This window comes from Suncus etruscus, chromosome 11, assembly GCF_024139225.1.
Source record: "Suncus etruscus isolate mSunEtr1 chromosome 11, mSunEtr1.pri.cur, whole genome shotgun sequence".
Taxonomy (NCBI): domain Eukaryota; kingdom Metazoa; phylum Chordata; class Mammalia; order Eulipotyphla; family Soricidae; genus Suncus; species Suncus etruscus.
The window spans coordinates 80,016,477-80,036,130 of record NC_064858.1 but is presented as its reverse complement, the minus strand read 5'-3'; the positions used below and the strand labels follow the sequence as shown (position 1 = coordinate 80,036,130).

Genomic DNA, 19,654 nt, shown 5'->3' with positions numbered 1-19,654 from the left:
AAAATAAATAAAGAGGCCAGAAAGATGATAAGACATATGTATGTGACCTATCAAGTTCAATCCCCAGCACCTAATTTGTTCCCTTGAATACTGCCAGAACTGATTCCTAAGTGCCAGATCAGTACCACCTGGTATATATGGCTTGTAAATAGATTTTATTTTTTTATGTTTTGTTTGGTTTTGTTGTTGTTGTTTTGGGCCACACCCGGCAGCGCTCAGGGGTTGCTCCTGGCTCTGGGCTCAGAATCACTCCTGACACGCTCAGCGGACTATGGGATGCCTGAGATCGAACTTGGATCCATCCTGTATTGGCCACATGCAAGGCAAACACCTTATTGCAGTGTTATCTCTCTGGCCCCTATATACAGATTTTCTAATGGAATAAACTCAAAACAAAAAATAACAATAAAGGTGTTTGGGGCTAGATAGTATAATGGTAATTTTTTGCCATGTATAGCCTACCCAGGTTTAATTCCTGGCCTGACTTAAGATCCCACAAGCACTGCCAGGAGTGATCCCTAAGCATAGAGCTAACTGCACTTCTAGGTATGGTCCCAAAGAAAGTACTTATTGGGGCCTTACTTTCTCAGTTGTTTTATTTGTTTGTTTTTGGTCTATACCCAATAGTACTCAGGGTTTAATCCTGATTCTGGGCTCAGGGATGACTCCTGGCAGGACTCAGACCATATGGGTTTCCCTGCCCACTGTACTATCTTTCTAAACCCTAATCTCTAATCTCTTAATTTGTTAATCCAATACTTAACCAGTCTGAAGCAAGATTCCTTACAATTTTAGGATGTCAAAACAAATAAGCAAAAATCTTATAGTATGTTCATAGTAAAGTAAAGGCCACATGGGGCTGGAATCATATAGTACAGCAGGTCGAACTCAATTACCTTGCACATAGCTGACTTGGATTTGATTCCAGGCATTCCATATGGTTCCCTGTGTCCTACCAGGAAAGATTCCTGAGTTCAGAGTTAGAAGTAACCCCTGAGTCCTGCCGGATGTAGAAAAATAAAGCAGAGGCCACACATAAAAGTAACATTTATTTTCTTGATTTCAGCAGCTCATTGGCATTACTGAGTAGGATCTGAAATCCATTAAGTCACCTTTATGGTCTGGTATTCTCAATCTTAGTTGGTCTAACTATTCCTAATTTTCTCTGTATATTACTCTTTACTCCTGGCATGGCCTATATACAGATTTTCTAATGGAATGATTTGAAATTCTTTCCCCAATAACTATGTAAATCATGAGGCTTTAGGAACCTCCTGAATTTTATTATTTTCTGGACCCACTAAGAAAAACACAAAAGGAGAGCTGCTTTTTTCAGGCAGGCATCACAAAATGTAGAAAAGAAGTAAGAGAAACATTCACATTTGGTTCCTGTCATATGATCTTATTCAACTTTGCAAAATGACAGCTTCAGTACGGGAGAGGGTAGGGGGTTAAGGTATTTCCCCTGCCCATAGCTAGCCCTTCTTTAATCCCTGGCATGTCATATTGTTCCCCTGAGCACTGCTGGGAGCAATCCCTGGGTACTGCCAAGTGTGGTCCAAGACTCCCATCCAACAAAAAAATAAAAGACAACTTTGTCTAAGTCTCCCTTGCCTGCAGCAAGACAGTTTATACATTAATAGGATTAATTTCCCACCTACTTGAGATTAATGGTTTTTGTTTAATTTGCAAGGTGTTAAGATCTTGCCATTTTCTCCATTTTTAAGGTGAGGTAAGTAATATTTCCTGCTATTTCTACCTTCATGAAGGTGTAAATACTTTAAAATGCTGTCGGGGAGTGACACAGGCACTGAGTGGGAGATTCAAACAATGGTGGAGGGAAGCAGACATTTTGGGGGAGAGCAAGGTGTTGGAACATTGTATGCATGAAACTCTATCGTGGGCAGGATTGTAAATCACAGTTACTAAAATTAAAGTTTTAAATGCTGTCCTATAATTTCCTTAATTGGAAGAAACTAGAAAATCTGCTGTAATTTTAGGAGAAAGAACTATAGGCAGAAGCTTCTGAATTATGAGCACATCACTTCATGTCTCCTCTAGGTCTCCCACTGGCTCCCTCCCTCTTGTCATGCATCTTGCTAATGGACAGACCATGCCTGTGCTGCCAGGGCCTCCAGTACAGATGCCTTCTGTTATATCGGTGAGCTCTGTAGTTGGGGTGGCCAACACTACCAACCTACTAATCCTCCCGTCCCCATGAAGCCTCATAAACATGCACAAGCCTCAGGGAAACATAGGCTTTGGTCTGTATTAGTTGAACATGGTAACCTGCCCAAACTCTCTGCCAACCTCTGCCAATCCAGCACTATGAAACTATGAAACAGTAGACAAAGACTCATCTGGACAATTGGCTCCTGTGTAGGAATTGATCTTGCCAACTTGCTGATAGGCTGATTTGACTTGGCACCTAGCATGTCCCAAATTGCCCACCACTTTCTCAAGATACAGCCCCAGTTTTTTTTCCCATGGAAGTGATCACAGACCTGAAGAAATAGAGTTTCTACCCTGTGGTGCTCCATGAGGAAAGGTCTTTCTCAGACTGCCCCTGCTTGCCCTCTGGGCAAGTTACACAGACCAGGTTACTAACATGTCAGCCTCAAAAGCTGGCAGTTTGGTGGGGTTTGAAGGAGTGATAGTGTAGCAGATAGGGCATTTACTTGCCTTGCACATAGCCAACCAGGTTCAATATCCAGTATTCTATATGACTCCCTGAGCTCCATCAAGAGTAATTCCATCAAGAGTAATTCCTGGGGCCAGAGAGATAGCATGGAGGTAAGGTGTTTGCCTTTCATGCAGGAGGTCATCTGTTCAAATCCCAGCGCCCCATATGGTCCCCCGTGCCTGCCAGGAGCAATTTCTGAACCTGGAGCCAGGAATAACCCCTGAACACTGCCGGGTGTGACCCAAAAACCACAAAAAAAAAAAAGAGTAATTCCTGAGTACAAAGGCAGGACTAATTCCTAAGTATTGCCAGGTGAGGCCCCAAAACAGAAATAAACCCAAAATCAAAAGCTGGCATTTTGGAATACTATTGCCCCAACAATAGTATTATGTTCCCTTCTGGTTTTTCTTTCTTGTCTTGCTCCAGTTGGCCAGACCTGTGTCTATGGTGCCCAACATTCCTGGTATCCCTGGCCCACCAGTTAACAGCAGTGGTTCCCTTTCTCCGTCTGGCCACCCTATGCCATCAGAAGCCAAGATGGTGAGTACATCTTAGCCTCAGACAATGTTGACTCTTCTGGGGGTGGGGAAGAGTAAATCAGGCTAGATTTACCAAGTAAGCTGAGCAGAAGAGCCTTCTGGGACTGGCAGAGCTAAAAGACATCCTAACATAGAATCTGGAGACAAAATGTCTGATTCATGACTCCTGTTTCCTCTTTTCCACTCTTAGAGGCTGGTATATAGACCATGGCAGTGAAAAAGAGGTAGCACAGATCATTTGGAGTGGAACACTTTCTGTGTCAGTTCCAGGGTGACAGATGGAGGGTGGATGAGTGGGCAGGAGAGCTGGCCAAAAGGTGAATAGCTGCGTAGCCAGCACCTGGCCAACTTCCAGGAGAGAGCTTGCATCCGGGCTCTCTTGCTTCAACAACCCCATCCTCCAACTGTGCCCAGGATGATAGCCAGGGAACAGAATAGGCATATTGGAAGGTCCAGGTGCACACTCACTCTCCCTGTCATTTTCTTTTAATTTCTCTTTTAAAATTGGTGTGGAAATTTTAGCTATCTGTAAGGTCTCTAAGCACACTTTTATTACCTTTGTTTGAATCTCTCCCCTTGACAGGCTGTTTTTTTATTTTCTTGCCTTTCCTACAGAGACTTAAAGCTACCCTAACCCACCAAGTCTCCTCAATCAATGGTGGTTGTGGAATGGTGGTGGGTACCGCCAGCACCATGGTGACGGCCCGACCAGAGCAAAGCCAGATCCTCATTCAGCATCCTGATGCTCCATCCCCTGCCCAGCCACAGGTCAGTGGATGGGATCCTGGGAGAGGGGAACCAGCTGTTTCACCATTGCTTTTTGTATCTCTTTTCAAGGAGCAAAAAAAACTAAGAGAAGAATGGATTTCAACTTTCTCGTGTCTTCCTGCCCTCAGGTCTTTGTTGGTAGATTTATAGTGCCAGAATACAGGATCCTTTCTTACATCCTTGAGTTAGAATTACATGAAAACATGTTGGATAGTACAGAACTGTCACAAAGAAAGTCTCAATTTTTGTTTTTTTGTTTTCTGTATGTGAATGATAACACCTTCAGAATCATCTAAAACATAGCAGAATTTCAGTTCAAATCCCAGCCCTGGGGCCGGAGAGATAGCATGGAAGATAAGGGGTTTGCCTTTCATGCAGAAGGTCATCGGTTCGAATCCGGGTGTCCCATATGGTCCCCTGTCAGGAGCAATTTCTGAGCATGGAGCCAGGAGTACCCCTGAGCACTGCCAGGTGTGACCCAAAAAAAAAACAAAAAAACAAAAAAATAAAGAGAGAACAAATCCCAGCCCTGTTAAAGCCCCAGAAGCTGTACCCACACCCCTGTACCACACCCACAATCACCTGTTAAGTTTACCACTTTGCCACTGATCTCTGCAGAGACACCTAACCAACAAAAACTCCAGGTATGCTGACTTTGAGGTTGAAAACTTCAGGGGTTTTCTCAATGTGTGGGAAGGCAGCCCCTCAAAATCCACACCCCTTCTGCTTCCAGAAGCCCCAGCAGCCATACCAACATCCCACATCTGCTGCCATGTAAACTTGTCATTCCAGCTACAGAGATTCTGGCATTCTTAGTGTGTGTGGCTGCATATGCCACATATGCCACACTCCAAATTTTTCAATACTAACACCCTAGTAGGAACACACTAAATTAGATATGGAAGTAGCATAGAAGTCACTTAAACAGAGGAAGCAAAACCAATAACACAGAAGGCTCATCTAGCTTAGTAGACCTTTAGACAATGACTTAATTACCCCACTGTGAGATATAACTAAATTTTTCTGCATTTTTTTTATAAAGTAAATTATTTTGTTCATTCCAAGGGGGCAGTCTTGGGAGTTGGTGGGAAACTGGAGACAATGGTGGAGGAAATGTTACACTGGTGGTAGGATTGGTGTTGGAACACTGAATTCCAGAAACAACTGTATTATGAACAACTTTATAAACCACACTTTTTCTTTTTTTTTTTTTTTTTTTTTTTTTTTGGTTTTTGGGCCACACCCGGTAACGCGCAGGGGTTACTCCTGGCTATGCGCTCAGAAGTCGCTCCTGGCTTGGGGGACCATATGGGACGCCAGGGGATCGAACCGCGGTCCGTCTCCTAGGCTAGCGCAGGTAAGGCAGGCACCTTACCTCCAGCGCCACCGCCCGGCCCCTAAACCACACTTTTTCAATAAAGTAATAGTTTACTTTTTTTTAATAAAGTAATCATTTTTAACTAAAATTTTAAAATAGGAGCCAGAATGGTAGTACAGTGAAATGTTTGCCTTGCACATGACTGACTCAGGTTCAGTTCCTGACATCTCATATGGTTCCCTCCTCCAGCCCACCAGAAGTGATTTCTGAGTGCCACACCAGGAATAACCTCTGAGTACCCAGTGACCCAAAAACAAAAATTAAAATTAACCAGAGGGTTTCTGTTTATATATGCAGTTCTTTTCTCAAAAGGCCTCAGTTTTATTATTGGGGTTGTAAGGGTTTGGGCCACATCCATTTCATGCGCAGGGACTACTTCTGGCTCTGTGCTCAGGGATCACTCAGGAGACCTTTTGTGGTACGTGGGGTCAAATTAGGGTCATCATCAGGCAAGTACCTTAACCATTCTACTATCTCATTCACTCTCATCAAGGCCTCAATTCTGGTAAGTTTGATTTTGTGTTTTTGTTGTTGTTTGGTTTTTGGGCCACCTGCCCAATGATACTCAGGAGTTACTCCTTACTCTACACTCAGGGATCCCTAGCAGGACTCAGGACCATATTTGGTGCCAGGGATCAAACCCAGGTAGCTGCATGCAAGGCAAGTACCTTACCTTGTTAAGTAAGCTATACCTTGATAGCAAGCAGTGTGCTATCACTGTCCTGCCCCCGTCAGCTTTTTTTTTGGTTTTTGGTTTTTGGGCCACACCCAGCGTTGCTCAGGGGTTCCTCCTGGCTGTCTGCTCAGAAATAGCTCCTGGCAGGCACAGGGGACCATATGGGACACCGGGATTCGAACCAACCACCTTTGGTCCTGGATCGGCTGCTTGCAAGGCAAACGCTGCTGTGCTATCTCTCCGGGCCCTCATCATCTTCTTTTAGATGAGAAAGAGAAAGAGGAAAATGAAAATCTGTAGAGATTTGGGCTGGAGAGATAGTACAGTGAAGGGTATTTGCTTTGTACATGACTAACCCGAGTATAATCTGCAGCATCCCTCAAGATCCCCCCAGGCCCTCCAGGAGTGATCCTTGAATACAGAGGAAGGAATAAGCCCTAAGCATCACTAGGTGTAGCACCCTCCCCCCAAGAAAATAAAATCTATAAAGAATTAGCATTAACTTCTCTTTGTACAATGAAACGCAATTACCCAAGACCTCTAGATCATTAAATTGAGTTTAAAAATTTTCTCTTCATTTAGCTTATTTTTGGAGATAATATAGTCTAAATAAAATATCTGGGTTATCATTATTAATGAGTAGTAGGGCCTGAATTCAAGTCCAAGGTTCTCTATTTGTAACTTACCACTTACTATCATGTAACTGACATGAGCTCTGGCTTATTTGGAACCTGCTAATAGGTGTTTTCTAATAACAGTAGGTCCAAGTATATAGTTGGCCTTTCTACATTTTAATCTAGATCTATCTTCTTTGAAAGCTAACAGGAAAAGATATATGGTCAAAAAATGCTTTAGAGCTAATGGTGTACAGGAGGAAAGGCACTTGGCTTGCATGTGACTGCAGTGGTTGTGATCATGGTTCAAGCCTTCAGCCCGACTTATCGTCCACTGAAAACCACTGACCAGGAATAGCCCCTGAGCACCACCAGTTGTGGCCCAAAAACCTAAAAATAAATAAAATTTTGGGGTCAGAGTGATATTAGAGCAGGTTGGGCCGAGCTGGGTTCTATCCTCAGCATCCCATATGGTCCCCCAAACACTACCAGAAGTAATTCCTAGAGAAGAGAGGGAAATGGAGGAAATGAGATGCTAAGGGACACAGGAGGAAACTTGATGTTACCAGAGATTAGTATAGCCCTTTCCCAGATCTTTAGTTGCTATACAGATCTACCTGACATCAATGGTACGAAGTGACTCCCACTAACATCACACTTTATTTCCTGCTGACAGGTCTCTCCAGCTCAGCCTACTCCGAGTACTGGAGGGCGAAGGCGACGCACGGTGGATGAAGACCCCGATGAGAGACGGCAGCGCTTTCTGGAGCGTAATCGGGCTGCAGCCTCGCGCTGTCGTCAAAAGAGGAAGCTGTGGGTGTCCTCCCTCGAGAAGAAGGCTGAGGAACTCACTTCCCAAAACATTCAGCTAAGTGTGAGTGGAGTGCAGATGACCATGAGGAAATGTTGAATCAGAAAGAAAGGGGTTAAAAAAAAAAAAAAGGAAAGAAAGAAGTAATAGGTGGTAACCCTGTCAGTTGAGACAGGTAGTTGTTGCTTGCAGGAAGAAGGCAAGCAAGAATCTCTTTTTTTTTTTTTTTTTTTGGTTTTTGGGTCACACCTGGCGACACTCGGGTTACTCCTAGCTCTGTTCTCAGAAATCGCCCCTAGGTAAGCATGGTGCTTAAATAAAGATATTAATAAATAAACAAACAAACAAAAATAAAGCAACCTCTTAATTCCTACCAAAAATAAAATTGCCCTGGCAGGCTCAGGGGACCATATAGGATGCTGGGAATTGAACCACCTTCAGTCTGGGTCGGCCATGTGCAAGGCAAACACCCTACCACTGTGCTGGCTCTCTGGTCCCAAGAATCTCTTTACAGTTAAAATCTCTTGGGGATGGAGCAATAGCACAGTGGCAGGGCATTTGCCTTTCATGTGGCCGACCTGGGACAGACCTGGGTTCAATCCCGGACATCCCATATGGTCCCCTGAGCCTGCCAAGAGCAATTTCTGAGTGCAGCACCAGGTATGGCCCCAAAACCAAGAAAAAATAAAATCTCTTTTTTTTTCAGGGAGTGGGAAGTACTCACCGTGTACTTCTCAGTCTGCTATTAGAGTGAATCATCACTTTTTTCATCTCTTTGGATAAAGGGAATTAGACTAAGCATCCCAAGGTGCTCACTAAAAGTGATAGAATCTGACTGAGTTTATGGAACCTCCCAAAGGAAAATATATTTGTCCAGGGTAATAAAAGAAAGCAAACATCTCCTGCAGATCTAGCCAACTGTGTAGATCAGTCTCATCCCTCCCCCTCCCCTGCCTTCCCTTTCCTTTGCTAGTATCATGCAGTGTCCAAGTTCACATGACTGGTTGTGGCATACATTTGTCGCCCTGGGGGCTCCCATTGGCAGTGCTCCAGGCTAGTGCTCTACTACTGAGTTGTTCCCTAACTTCTAAAGCTATATTTAAAATGAAGTAGGTGGGGCTGGAGGATTAGATAGCATAGGAGGTTGATATTTTGCCTTATACATGGCATCCCCCGAACCTGCCAGGAGTGATTCCTGAGCACAAAGCCAGGAGTAACCCGAGTGCCACCAGATGTGGCCCAAAAACACACACCAGAAAAAAAAGGAAAGGAAAAACATGAGTTACGACTCTGTGGTAAAAGCCAGGCCTTGCAGAGGTGAGATTACAGGTTTGAGAATCTGATTCCCATCATTGCTCAGCACTGCCATCTCTGATCCCTGGTACCATATCCAGTGACTACCAGTTATCACAGCACTAACAACAAAAAGAAGCAAGGGAGAAATAATAAAAAATAAAGTAGTAAAAAAAAAATAAATAAATAAATAAAGTAGTGGGTCAGAGAGATAATATAATAGGCACTTGTCTTGCCTGAGACCAATTGGGTCTTATCTTCAACACTACATATGTTACCTGTATACTGCTAGGAATGATCCTTTAGCACAGAGCCAAGAGTAATCCCTGAGCACAGCTGGTGTGACCCCCACCAAAAAAAAAAAAAAAAAAAACACAAAACACCAGGGGGCCAGAGAGATAGTGCTTTATATAGGGTGTTTGCCTTGTATGTGGCTAACTAGGTTTAATCCCCAGCACCTCATATGGTCCTCAAGCTCACTAGAAGTGATCCCTGTGCTGAAAGCTAAAAGTAAGCCCTGGGTACTGCTGTAATTCTCCCAATATATGTGTGTATATATACTAAATAAAGTAGCTTTAATAGCATATTCTTTAGTATGATTACATTACAAAATATGGGTATAATGTTTCTGATATTTTGCTACAAGAATATTGCAGTGAACATTGCACATATTTGAGTAAGATTTCTGGAAGTAGCTTTTCTTATTTCAAAGTCATAGGGTACATTTTTCATTTTGGTATGACCATATTTATCCTAAATACTAATTTTTTATTTTAAGTCCTTATAAGGCTTGGCAGATAGGTCAACAGGATAGAGTATATGCTTTGCATGCAGGGACACGGGTTCAGTCTCAGGACCATAGAGTTCTCCTACCTCTCCTCCCAGATCCTTCCAGGATTCTATTAGGTGTGACCAAGTTTTAAAAAAGGATCTTTATTTTGGCCTTCTTAGCATTACATAACAGCTTCTATAACTGAATTTCTGACTTTGTTAACCCTGAGCTGTCGAGTCTCATTTTCAGGGGAGGGGAAATCCAAGCAATATTCTGTCCTCTTTGCAGATAGTCAATAGGGATTTAAAAGTGGTGAAACATAGGCCGGAACAATGGCGTAAAGCATAAGCCATAAGGTGTGTCTGCCTTGCACACACTAGCCTAGGACGGACCGTGGTTCAATCCCCCAGCGTCCCATATGGTCCTGCAAGACAGGAGCAATTTCTGAGCGCAAAGCCAGGAGTAACCCCTGAGCATCACCGGGTGTGCCTCCCCCCCAAAAAAAAAGTGGTGAACCAGGCCCAGAGTGGTAGTACAAATGTCAGGGCATTTTACTTGCATGTGGCCAAACTGGAGTCAATCCCTGGTATCCCATATGGTCTCCCAAGCCCACCAGGAGTAATCTTTGAGCACCTTTGGGTGTCCTCCCCAAAAAAAAGAAAAAAGTGGTGAGCAGGGAATGGAGATAGGGCACTTGCCTTGCACACAGCCCCTGGCACCACTTACAGTTTCCTGAACCCTTCCAGGAATGATCCCTGAGTGATTAATCCCTGAGCACCACTGGGTTCGGCCAATAGCACCCCACCATCACCACCACACACACACAAAAAAAAAAACAGTAAATGTAGTTCCTTTTTTGTTTGTTTATTTATAAACCACACCTGGCAATGCTCAGGAGTTACTCTTGAGGGCTCTGCACTCAGGAATTACTCCTGGTGGTGCTAGGAATCATATAGGATGCCAGGAATCAAATCCTGGTCAGCAGTTTAACATCTTTTTCTTTCATTCCTCCTCAGAATGAAGTCACATTACTACGCAATGAGGTGGCTCAGTTGAAACAGCTGTTGTTAGCTCATAAAGACTGCCCAGTCACTGCACTACAGAAGAAGACCCAAGGCTATTTAGGTGAGTGGCTCACATCCTAAGCAATGTCGAAGCAGTAACCAGCATAATACTGAAGGTCTCATATATTTATAATGTTATTGTCTTCAATTGAAGAACAATTTAAAGGCTAAGGCTAGGGATGTACATGTGGAGGAGGATCTGGGTTTCATCCCTGGCACAGCAATAGAGAAAACTGAAATATTGGCAGTAGGGTTTAATTTTAGTTAGTTTTTAGTTTTTATTTGCTTTTGGTTTTGGATCACTCTTGGAAGTGCTCAGGGCTAACTCTCAGCTCTGTGTTTAGGGGTCAGTGCTGTGGACTCAGGGGACCATAGATGGTGGCAGAGATCAAACCCAGATTGGCTTACCCACTGTATTATTACAGTGCAGATCAGATGGGTTTTGAATAAAGCAAAAGTGAAGGAGCGAGCCATTCATGTATATGGTGGAAGAGTACCAAAAGTAGAAGGAACAGCAGCTGCAGAAAACCAAAGTGGGTGTCTTCTTGGCACATTCTAGACTAGAGCATCAGGGAGCTAACAAGTCTAAATGAGAGAATGACAATGGAGAGCAGTTGGAGATGAGAAAGGGAAGACCATGGGAACATTTCATGTTGGGCTGATTCGATTTATATTCTCTGCTGGGAACCATCAAACAGTTTTGTAGAGAGCATGGCTAATCTGATATATTTGGAGGGGGTATTTGTTTTTGTTTAGTTTGGGCGCTTCACCCAGTGGTCAGAGGGGCATGATTCGTGGCTCAGTGACTACCAGCAGACCTCAAGTGACCAGGTGGTGCTAGGAGAATGACATCCCAACAAGTGAAAAAAGAGAAGTCCCAGGATTGAGCCCTAAGACATTATACTCTTAGAGGTCAGAGAGATGAAAAGAAATCTACACAAAAAGACTGAGAGGGGCTGGAGTGATAGCACAGTGGATAAGGCATTTGCCTTGCACGTGGCCAACCCAGATAGACCAGTGTTTGATCCCCAGCATTCCATATTGTCACCCAAGCCTGCCAGGAGTGATTTCTGAGTGCAGAGCCAGGAAAAAACCCTGAACACTGCGGGATATGGCCCAAAAATGCAAAATAAAGACTGAGAATGTGAGGCCAGAATGATAGCAGAGTAAGTAGGGCATTTGCCTTGCCTTGCACATGGCTGTCCTGGGTCAATCCCCCAAGCCTATCAGCTGTGATTTCTGATACATAGCCAGGAGTAACCCTCGAGAGCCCCCTGCTGGGTGTGACAAAAAACCTTAAATAAATAAATACATAAATACATAAATACTAAGAATGAGCAGCCACAAAGGTAGGAGGAAAACCATTGGAGCAACTGAGTACCTTGAAGGTCTGGAGAAAAAGTACAGGATTAAGGTTAGGCTTTAAGACACACACTTTGCAGTCACTTTGCACTGTCACTTTGCAACTGACATCATTTCAATCTCAGCACCTCATTTGGTCCCCTGAGCACTGTACTCATTCCTGATACAGAACTAGGAATAGCCCCTGAGCACTGATGTATGTGGCCCCAAACCCCTCCCAACACCCCAAAAATATCTCAAAGAGCAAGAGAAATAGCAGAAATAAAAGGTGGGATAGAGGGTTTAATACAGGTGTTATAGTACTCGCCTTGTGTGTTAGCTGAACCAGCATTACATGATCTCAGGATATAATTCCCCAGAGCTTCTTGTGTACGGCCATCTCCCCCACAAATAAAGTAGATTAGTAATTGACAACTTCAGGTTTTTGTTTTGTTTTTGTTTTGGAGGGCCACACCCAATGACACTCAGGTTACTCCTGGCTATGTGCTCAAAAATAGCTCCTGATTTGGGGGACCATATGGGATGCTGGGGGGATCTAACCACGGTCTGTCCTAGGTTAGCACATGCAAGGCAGATGCTCTACCACTTGTGCCACCATTCCAGCCCCACTTCAAATCTTTTTGATGAATTCAGGAAGTCAAGGACTATCAATAGGAAATCTGTATGTAGTAAATTTTCTACTTGGGGGGCCGGAGAGATAGCATGGAGGTAAGGCGTTTGCCTTTCATGCAGAAGGTCATCGGTTCCAATCCCGGCACCCCATATGGTCCCCCGTGCCTGCCAGGAGCAATTTCTGAGCATGGAGCCAGGAGTAACCCCTGAGCACTGCCGGGTGTGACCCAAAAACCACAAAAAAAAATAAAAAATAAAAAAAAATTTAAAAATATATATATTAAAAAAAAAAATTTTTTCTACTTGGTTCCTCTAAGAACTCAGGGCAGGGCCAAGACATGCAAAGTACCAAAGATTAAGGTATTTACCTAGCATGTGGCTGCAGCTATAATACTGGTTCATATCTTGGCACCACTTATAGTCCCTCAAGCACTACCAGGTGTGGCTCAGCAAGGCATGGCCCTGAACACTGCTGGGTGTGGCCCCAAAACAGTGAACAAAAAAGCAGAAACAAAGAACTCAGACATGTAGTCAGTTCATTAAACTACTTATTTATTACAGTAAAGACATATTTAGTTCCTGCTATGTAGAGTAAACATAGTGGTAAGTACTTGACAAAAGACAAATGAAAATGAGATATTGTCCTTTCCTCTGAGACACTCATAAGAGATAAATGAAGTAAGATATACATTCACAGAGCCCTGACACTGGGAGCTTCCTGCAGACAGGGCTCCTGTTTTATTCTTTATGGTACGTGATGATGCTCAGTAAATGTTTCATGAATAAGAAAATGCATTTCTGGGCCCGGAGAGATAGCACAGCGGTGTTTGCCTTGCAAGCAGCCGATCCAAGACCAAAGGTGGTTGGTTCGAATCCCGGTGTCCCATATGGTCCCCCGTGCCTGCCAGGAGCTATTTCTGAGCAGACAGCCAGGAGTAACCCCTGAGCAACACCGGTGTGGCCCCCCCAAAAAAAAAGAAAAAAAGAAAATGCATTTCTGAAAGCACAAGCATTAATTTACTAAAGGTAACAAGGTTTCACAGAGGAGATAATATTTGAAGCCTGAAAGAAGACTTGGATGTTCATCAGTCAGGTATCAGCAATAAAATCTGCTTTGGGAGCCTTGCCCCTTACTCCACACATCTATTCAAGCAGCTATAAAGGGGGTGCAAAGCAGGTAAGGCTCCTGCCTTGCACATGGCCAACCTGGTTTTGATCCCCAGCATCCCATATGGTCCTCGGAGCCTTCCAGAAGTGATCCCTGAGCACAGAGCCAGGAGTAAGCCCTGAGCACCACTAGGTGTGCAACTCACCCCCCAAAAGAGGAAAGAATGTAGATCTGCCAGTTTCCCTGTTCTGTTTTCTAACCACTTGTTCTCTGTTCTTTGCCCTCCTTCCTGGCAGAAAGCCCCAAGGAAAGCTCAGAGCCAACGGGTTCTCCAGCTCCTGTGATTCAGCACAGCTCAGCAACAGCCCCTAGTAATGGCCTCAGCGTTCGCTCTGCAGCTGAAGCTGTGGCCACTTCGGTCCTCACTCAGATGGCCAGCCAAAGGACAGAACTGAGCATGCCCATACAGTCACATGTGATCATGACCCCACAGTCTCAGTCTGCGGGCAGATGATGCCTCCCCTGGTGGAGAGGTCCCCAGCCAGAGCTCGCCCGCCCGAAGTCAAGAGAGATGTCATCCTATCCCTCCGGTCTGCCTTGCACATGGCAGTATGGAGGAAAATTTGTGTGTTGTGAGTAATGGACAGATGTGGGGCTTTTCTCTTTAGCCTCAGGTCATGTATGTTGACACCTAGGAGTGTACTAGGAGCCTCCCAGCCCCAGAGTCACATAGATCACCCCCCAAAGTGGGGGTTTCTTATGTCCCCATAGCCAAAGGCCTTTCCAGATGGTTCGAACAATCACCCCTGCCCCCTGCACGTGTACTTGTCTCTTTAACACTAACCCTTACCCTTCCTGGTTTTGGGTTTCTCAGTCCCCTTTCTCCCCACACACCTCTGGCTGTTGGCTTCTTTTCCTTACCAGCATGCTACTTTCTGCTAGGTAGAGGGAGGCTAGAGTTGATGGCATTATCACCCACTGACATCCCCCACTCACCTCACAGACTCAGGACTTTATCTCCCAATACTTAATTTATCCTTTCCCCTTCCTAAATTCAAGTTAAAGCATTCACTTATGGAGAATGCGAGGTTACTTTTGATGTATGAAGTAGCCATATTTTCAGTTATTTTATAAACTTTATTCCTCTACCTGCTACCAAAAGACAAAAACGAAAAACAAAACCCATGCCATGAGGCTAGAATGATAGTACAATGGGTAAGGTACTTGCTTTGCACACATCTGGCCCAGGTTTGGCCCCTGGCACCTTTTACTTCACCTGAGCACTACCAGAAGTGATTCCTGAGTGCAGAGCCAGGGTAACCCTTGAGCACCACCAGGGCTGACCTAAAAACCAAAAAACAAAGAGAAAATAAACAATACCAAAAAAAACCCAGTACCCCCTAAAAGGCTAAAAGTAAGAAAGGAAACCCCCCCAAAATTTAACATCCTTTTTCATCTATTTCCAGAGCTATTGGTAGCTTGCTTTGTCCCTGGAGTTTTCCCAGTCTAGTAGTGGGACCTTTCTTACATCCCACCTTGGCAACCTTGACTTGTGGCCTTAGTAGACAACTGCTTGCTGATGCAAAGGGAAGGAGGCTGGATCTGAATCGCCAGTTCTCTCCCCTGCTCCCACTCCCTCCCTCTCAGCAAGCAGGTAAGAATATAGCTTAAAACTCGAATCAGGTTTCTGGATTGATATTTTTTTAATGTTTTAAAAGGGTTTGCTGGCCAAAGCATACATGTTCCTTCTGGCCATCTTTCCACTCTTGCCTTTTCCCTTCTTTCCTGTTTCTCTTCTCTAACTGGTTCACTGCAACCCTCTAGCGCAAGAGATGGCTCAGAGCGCTGAAGTGCATGCTTGCATGCCTCAGGTTCAGTCCCTGACAGTACTAGGAGTGACCCTGAGCACTGAGCAGAGACTAGATCCTAAGTACCATCAGATGTGCCTACTCCTCCCCCCAAAAAGACAATACAGGAAATAAAACAGATTCAACCCTTCTGGAAACTATCCTCTGGGACTCACTCACTTCTTCGCTCTCTCCCCTCTCAGCTTCATATTTCTGTCTTTTTATTTTTTTAAGAGTTATGGTCTTACATTTTCTTTTTTTTTTTTTTTTTTTTTTTTTTGGTTTTTGGGCCACACCCGGGAACGCTCAGGGGTTACTCTTGGCTATGCGCTCAGAAGTCGCTCCTGGCTTGGGGGACCATATGGGACGCCGGGGGATCGAACCGCGGTCCGTCTCCTAGGCTAGCGCAGGTAAGGCAGGCACCTTACCTCCAGCGCCACCGCCCGGCCCGGTCTTACATTTTCAAGTGTCCCTCATCTTCAGAATCTACTTTCTTTTTTTGTTGTTGGTTTAGTTGGACTTTTTATTTTGTTTTTGAGTACTGGGGCTACCCAGCTTGGTGCTCTGGGGTTGTTCTCAGAAGTGCCATGAATCAAATCCAGGTATTGCAAGGCAAGTGCATTACCATGGAGCCACCTACATCTTTCTCCAGGCTCCCAGTCCCCAAGGTCTCTGTTCTACAGTTTCCTTGTCTCTTTTCTGTTCTGCAGCACTCCATGTGAACATAGTTCTAGTAGGAGGACTGAGGGATCCTAGATCAGGTCCTAGCTGGGTTTCTTGAATTACAGTGCAGGTCAGGGGCTGGAGAGGCTTAGCATTGATCTCAAAAGCCCTTCCAAAAACTCCCTTCTGGAGTTCTGGCTTGCCTGAGACTGGTGATTGGTTCTCAGCCATTCTTTGAGGAGTTGATTGCAGTGGGGGGAATTCACATCTCAGGTCCATCTTTCTTGCTCTTTAAGACTTTGCTCTTTTGGCTCTGAACTATGCAATTTCTATCAGAGCCATAGGAAGCAATCCAAAGCCAAAGGCCTGTGGATAGATAGGTCAGCTTTAATAGCCTTCAATATGAAACTCTTCCAACTGTCCCAGAACTACCTTCTGCCATCTGCCCAAGCCAAAAATGCCCTTTTCTCAACATATAAAATAACGGCTACCTTCCTTTTTGACTTTGTCTTCCCAAATGACTGTCATTGGGAAAAGGGAAGTGTTCTGTAACATTTCCATCTCTTCAGAGTGAGGTAAGTGAACCAGTCAGCTAACAGGTTCTACTGGATTGGTTTTCAATTTCCTTTCCTGCTTTCAGAGCCACTGCTGAAATAACCATGCCTAGTGGAGAGAAGACATTGTTTTCCCATCCTCTACTATCTAGGTCACAGGAGAAACAACCCCAAATATGACTCAAGACCAGAAGCTAGAGGGACTAGTAAAGCAGGCACATGGCTAACTGGGGTTCAATCCCTAGCACCTATATGGACCCCTGATCCCCGACAATAATGATCCCTGAGCACAGAGCCAAGAGATGAGTGTAGCTCAAAATCAAACAAATTAAAGGCAACTGGGATTGGAGAGACAGTACAAGGTAAGACTTGTACTGTAGCCAAACCAGGTTCAGTCCTCAGCACCACATATGGACCCTGCCAAGCATCACCAGAAGTTGTACCTGAGTACAGAACCAGGAATAAACCCTGTACACTGCCAGGTGTGGCCTCAAGATAAAAATTAGCAATTGGCACAGCAGGTGGCTGGTCTGCAGGTCTCCACCTCCACAGACTTGACTTGCCTCTAAAGCTTCACAGCCATAACTGCTCAGGACAGTCCTCGTAGATGTCTGCTCTCTGGGACTTTCTTGTGCTGTAGGTGCTTCTGGTTTTTTTGTTTGTTTTTTTGTTTTTGTTTTTTTTACTTTGTCGTTTTTTATTATTATCTTGATTTGTGACTAGCAGCCTTGCCCTAAAACTTGACTAAATTTATTGCTCCTAAGGAGCCTTCTTAGAATCCTTGGCTACTTTTCTCCTTCCCCAGTCAAGTGATTTTTAGGGTAAAAATCAAGTTGTTGCTATACACATGCCCTGCCTTGCAGGACTCCTGGCAGTGTCCCCATTGTAGGTCAGCTCACTTATTCAAATGGGCTCATTTCATTGGGAAGCCCCTATGTATAATTCTATTAAGACCTTTTTCACTTCCATCAGTAGGGAACTTAGTAGCAGGGATCTGGGTGAGGGCCTCAGCCAGAACTTTAATAGTAAGTTATAGTGAAAGGAGAAAAGGATAAGAGTAGGCTGGCCAGTCAGCTCTTTGGTAGGTGCCCAATACCCTTATAATGAGAGCGCTTCCTCACTCCAAGATCTCTTGTGGTCGCAGAGAACATCGCTTTCCTTATTACTGCTGCCAGCCAAGTGCCTCCTCTCCCTGCTCTTTGACTTCCAGATTCATGTGGATCAGATCAAATATACCCCCTCCAGAGTTCTTTCTCAAGGGAAGACACTATGGAAACAGGAAGACACTAAGTTTTGCTCATTATCTTGTTCCTTTCCTGAAGATACTAAGGGAACAGAAAGTATACTTGTCCTAACTTTTCCAGCTGAATGCAGGGACTCAGGCCTCCCACTTCCCCTAAAATCTCAGCACAGGGCCAGAGAGATAGCACAGCAGTAGGGCATTTGCCTTGCCTTGTCTGATCCAGGACAGACAATGGTTCGAATCCCGGCATCCCATATGGTCCTCTGTGCCTGCCAGGAGTGATTTCAGAGTGCAGAGCCAGGAGTAACCCCTGAGCACTGCTGGGTGTGACCCAAAAATCAAGAAATAATAGCAAAATATAATAATAAAACCTCAGCACAAGGCCAGAGAGGCCCAGACCAGAGCCAAGGCCCTCTGTGCTCTACCTTGATCCCTTAAATGAAATTCCAGGGGCTGGAGAGATAGTAAATTGGGTTTGGGTGCTTGCCTTGCATGCTGCCAAGGTTTGATCCCCAGCATCCCTGAATACTGCCAGGAGTAACCCTAGAGCATCTCGAGGTGTGACCCAAAAACATTCTCTTTAAGAGTTAAAAATTCTGAATAAACCTCCCCCTGTGCGTAGCAGAGGCTAGAAAGAGTAGAGCTTCCTGTACAGACTCCTTCCTGTTGGTTGTGCATCCTGAATCTGGCTTCCTGTCCCCTCCACTCAAAGCACCAAGCCATATGCTCTCCATAAGGGAAGAAGGAGCAAACCTAGTTGAACCTCAGCCTGCTGCCTTCCCTTTGCTTTTGCTCATTATCTTGTTCCTTTCCTGAGTTGTTCCCTCAACCACCAACCATCCTGGTAGATGGGGTGCTTAACCATACCAGACTTTTTCTGTAACTTGAACCACCAAGCAGAAATCAAAAAAAATTCCTCCCAGTTTCTGAGGCTCCCTTCTCCCCTTTGAGAGGCTCCTTTAAAGGTGCTAGCCCTAAAAGCGCTCTTTCCCCCGGAGTTCCCTCTTTCTTTCACAACTTCCTTCCTATCCCCAACTCGTTATTTTCCATTAATACTGTACATTGCATACACAGGAAGGAAATGTATTTTTAATTGCATAGCCAATTTAATGTCATAACTAGTCTGTTTAGAATCCAATCTACCTACCTGTATCACATGCACCTTTTTTGATATGCTCTTTGTGCTTTCTTTAGACTTTTGTTTGACAGGGGCAGAGGGAGGACCTCCTAAGGCAGATGAGCAGACTCTGCCTCACGTACAGTCCTGTCTCACCCTCCCACAAACCACCTCTTCCCTCCTTAGTGTAGAACTCTTTTTTGCACACGAGTGTGCCCACTGAGAAAAATACCCACCTTGCCCTACCCACAAGGTGGTAAGCAGAAATGAGATTACATCAAGATCCCCACTTTTGTATTAGTTCATTCCCCCTTTTATGGGTAAAATCCTAACCCAACCCAGAATGAGATGTTGGAATTTACAGGGCAGCTGCTAAGGCTTCTTTATTTTTTCAGCAGGGCCTGGTAGCACAGAGCTGTCTCACCAGCACTTAGCTACCGGTAAGGTGTCAGCTCTAAGAAATGGCTCTGAGACTATTTCCACTAACTTTAGCGTCATGATCTAATCACTTACCATCAGTGGCACCATCATTTGGGAACTTGTTAGAACC

General features: G+C 44.6%; 1 protein-coding gene across 1 annotated transcript in view; it reads left to right on the top strand.

Moving 5' to 3' along the window:
* ATF7 (activating transcription factor 7) overlaps positions 1-15,688 on the top strand; it is a 135,322-nt gene extending 119,634 nt beyond the window's left edge. Inside the window, exons 8-13 of the mRNA XM_049783652.1 lie at positions 2,062-2,161; positions 3,110-3,223; positions 3,838-3,990; positions 7,335-7,532; positions 10,551-10,659; positions 13,977-15,688. Of these exons, the coding sequence (XP_049639609.1) occupies positions 2,062-2,161; positions 3,110-3,223; positions 3,838-3,990; positions 7,335-7,532; positions 10,551-10,659; positions 13,977-14,194 (892 nt within the window). The 3' untranslated portion in view covers positions 14,195-15,688. The remainder of the gene's footprint in view (positions 1-2,061; positions 2,162-3,109; positions 3,224-3,837; positions 3,991-7,334; positions 7,533-10,550; positions 10,660-13,976) is intronic.
* The last annotated feature ends 3,966 nt before the right edge of the window (positions 15,689-19,654 follow it).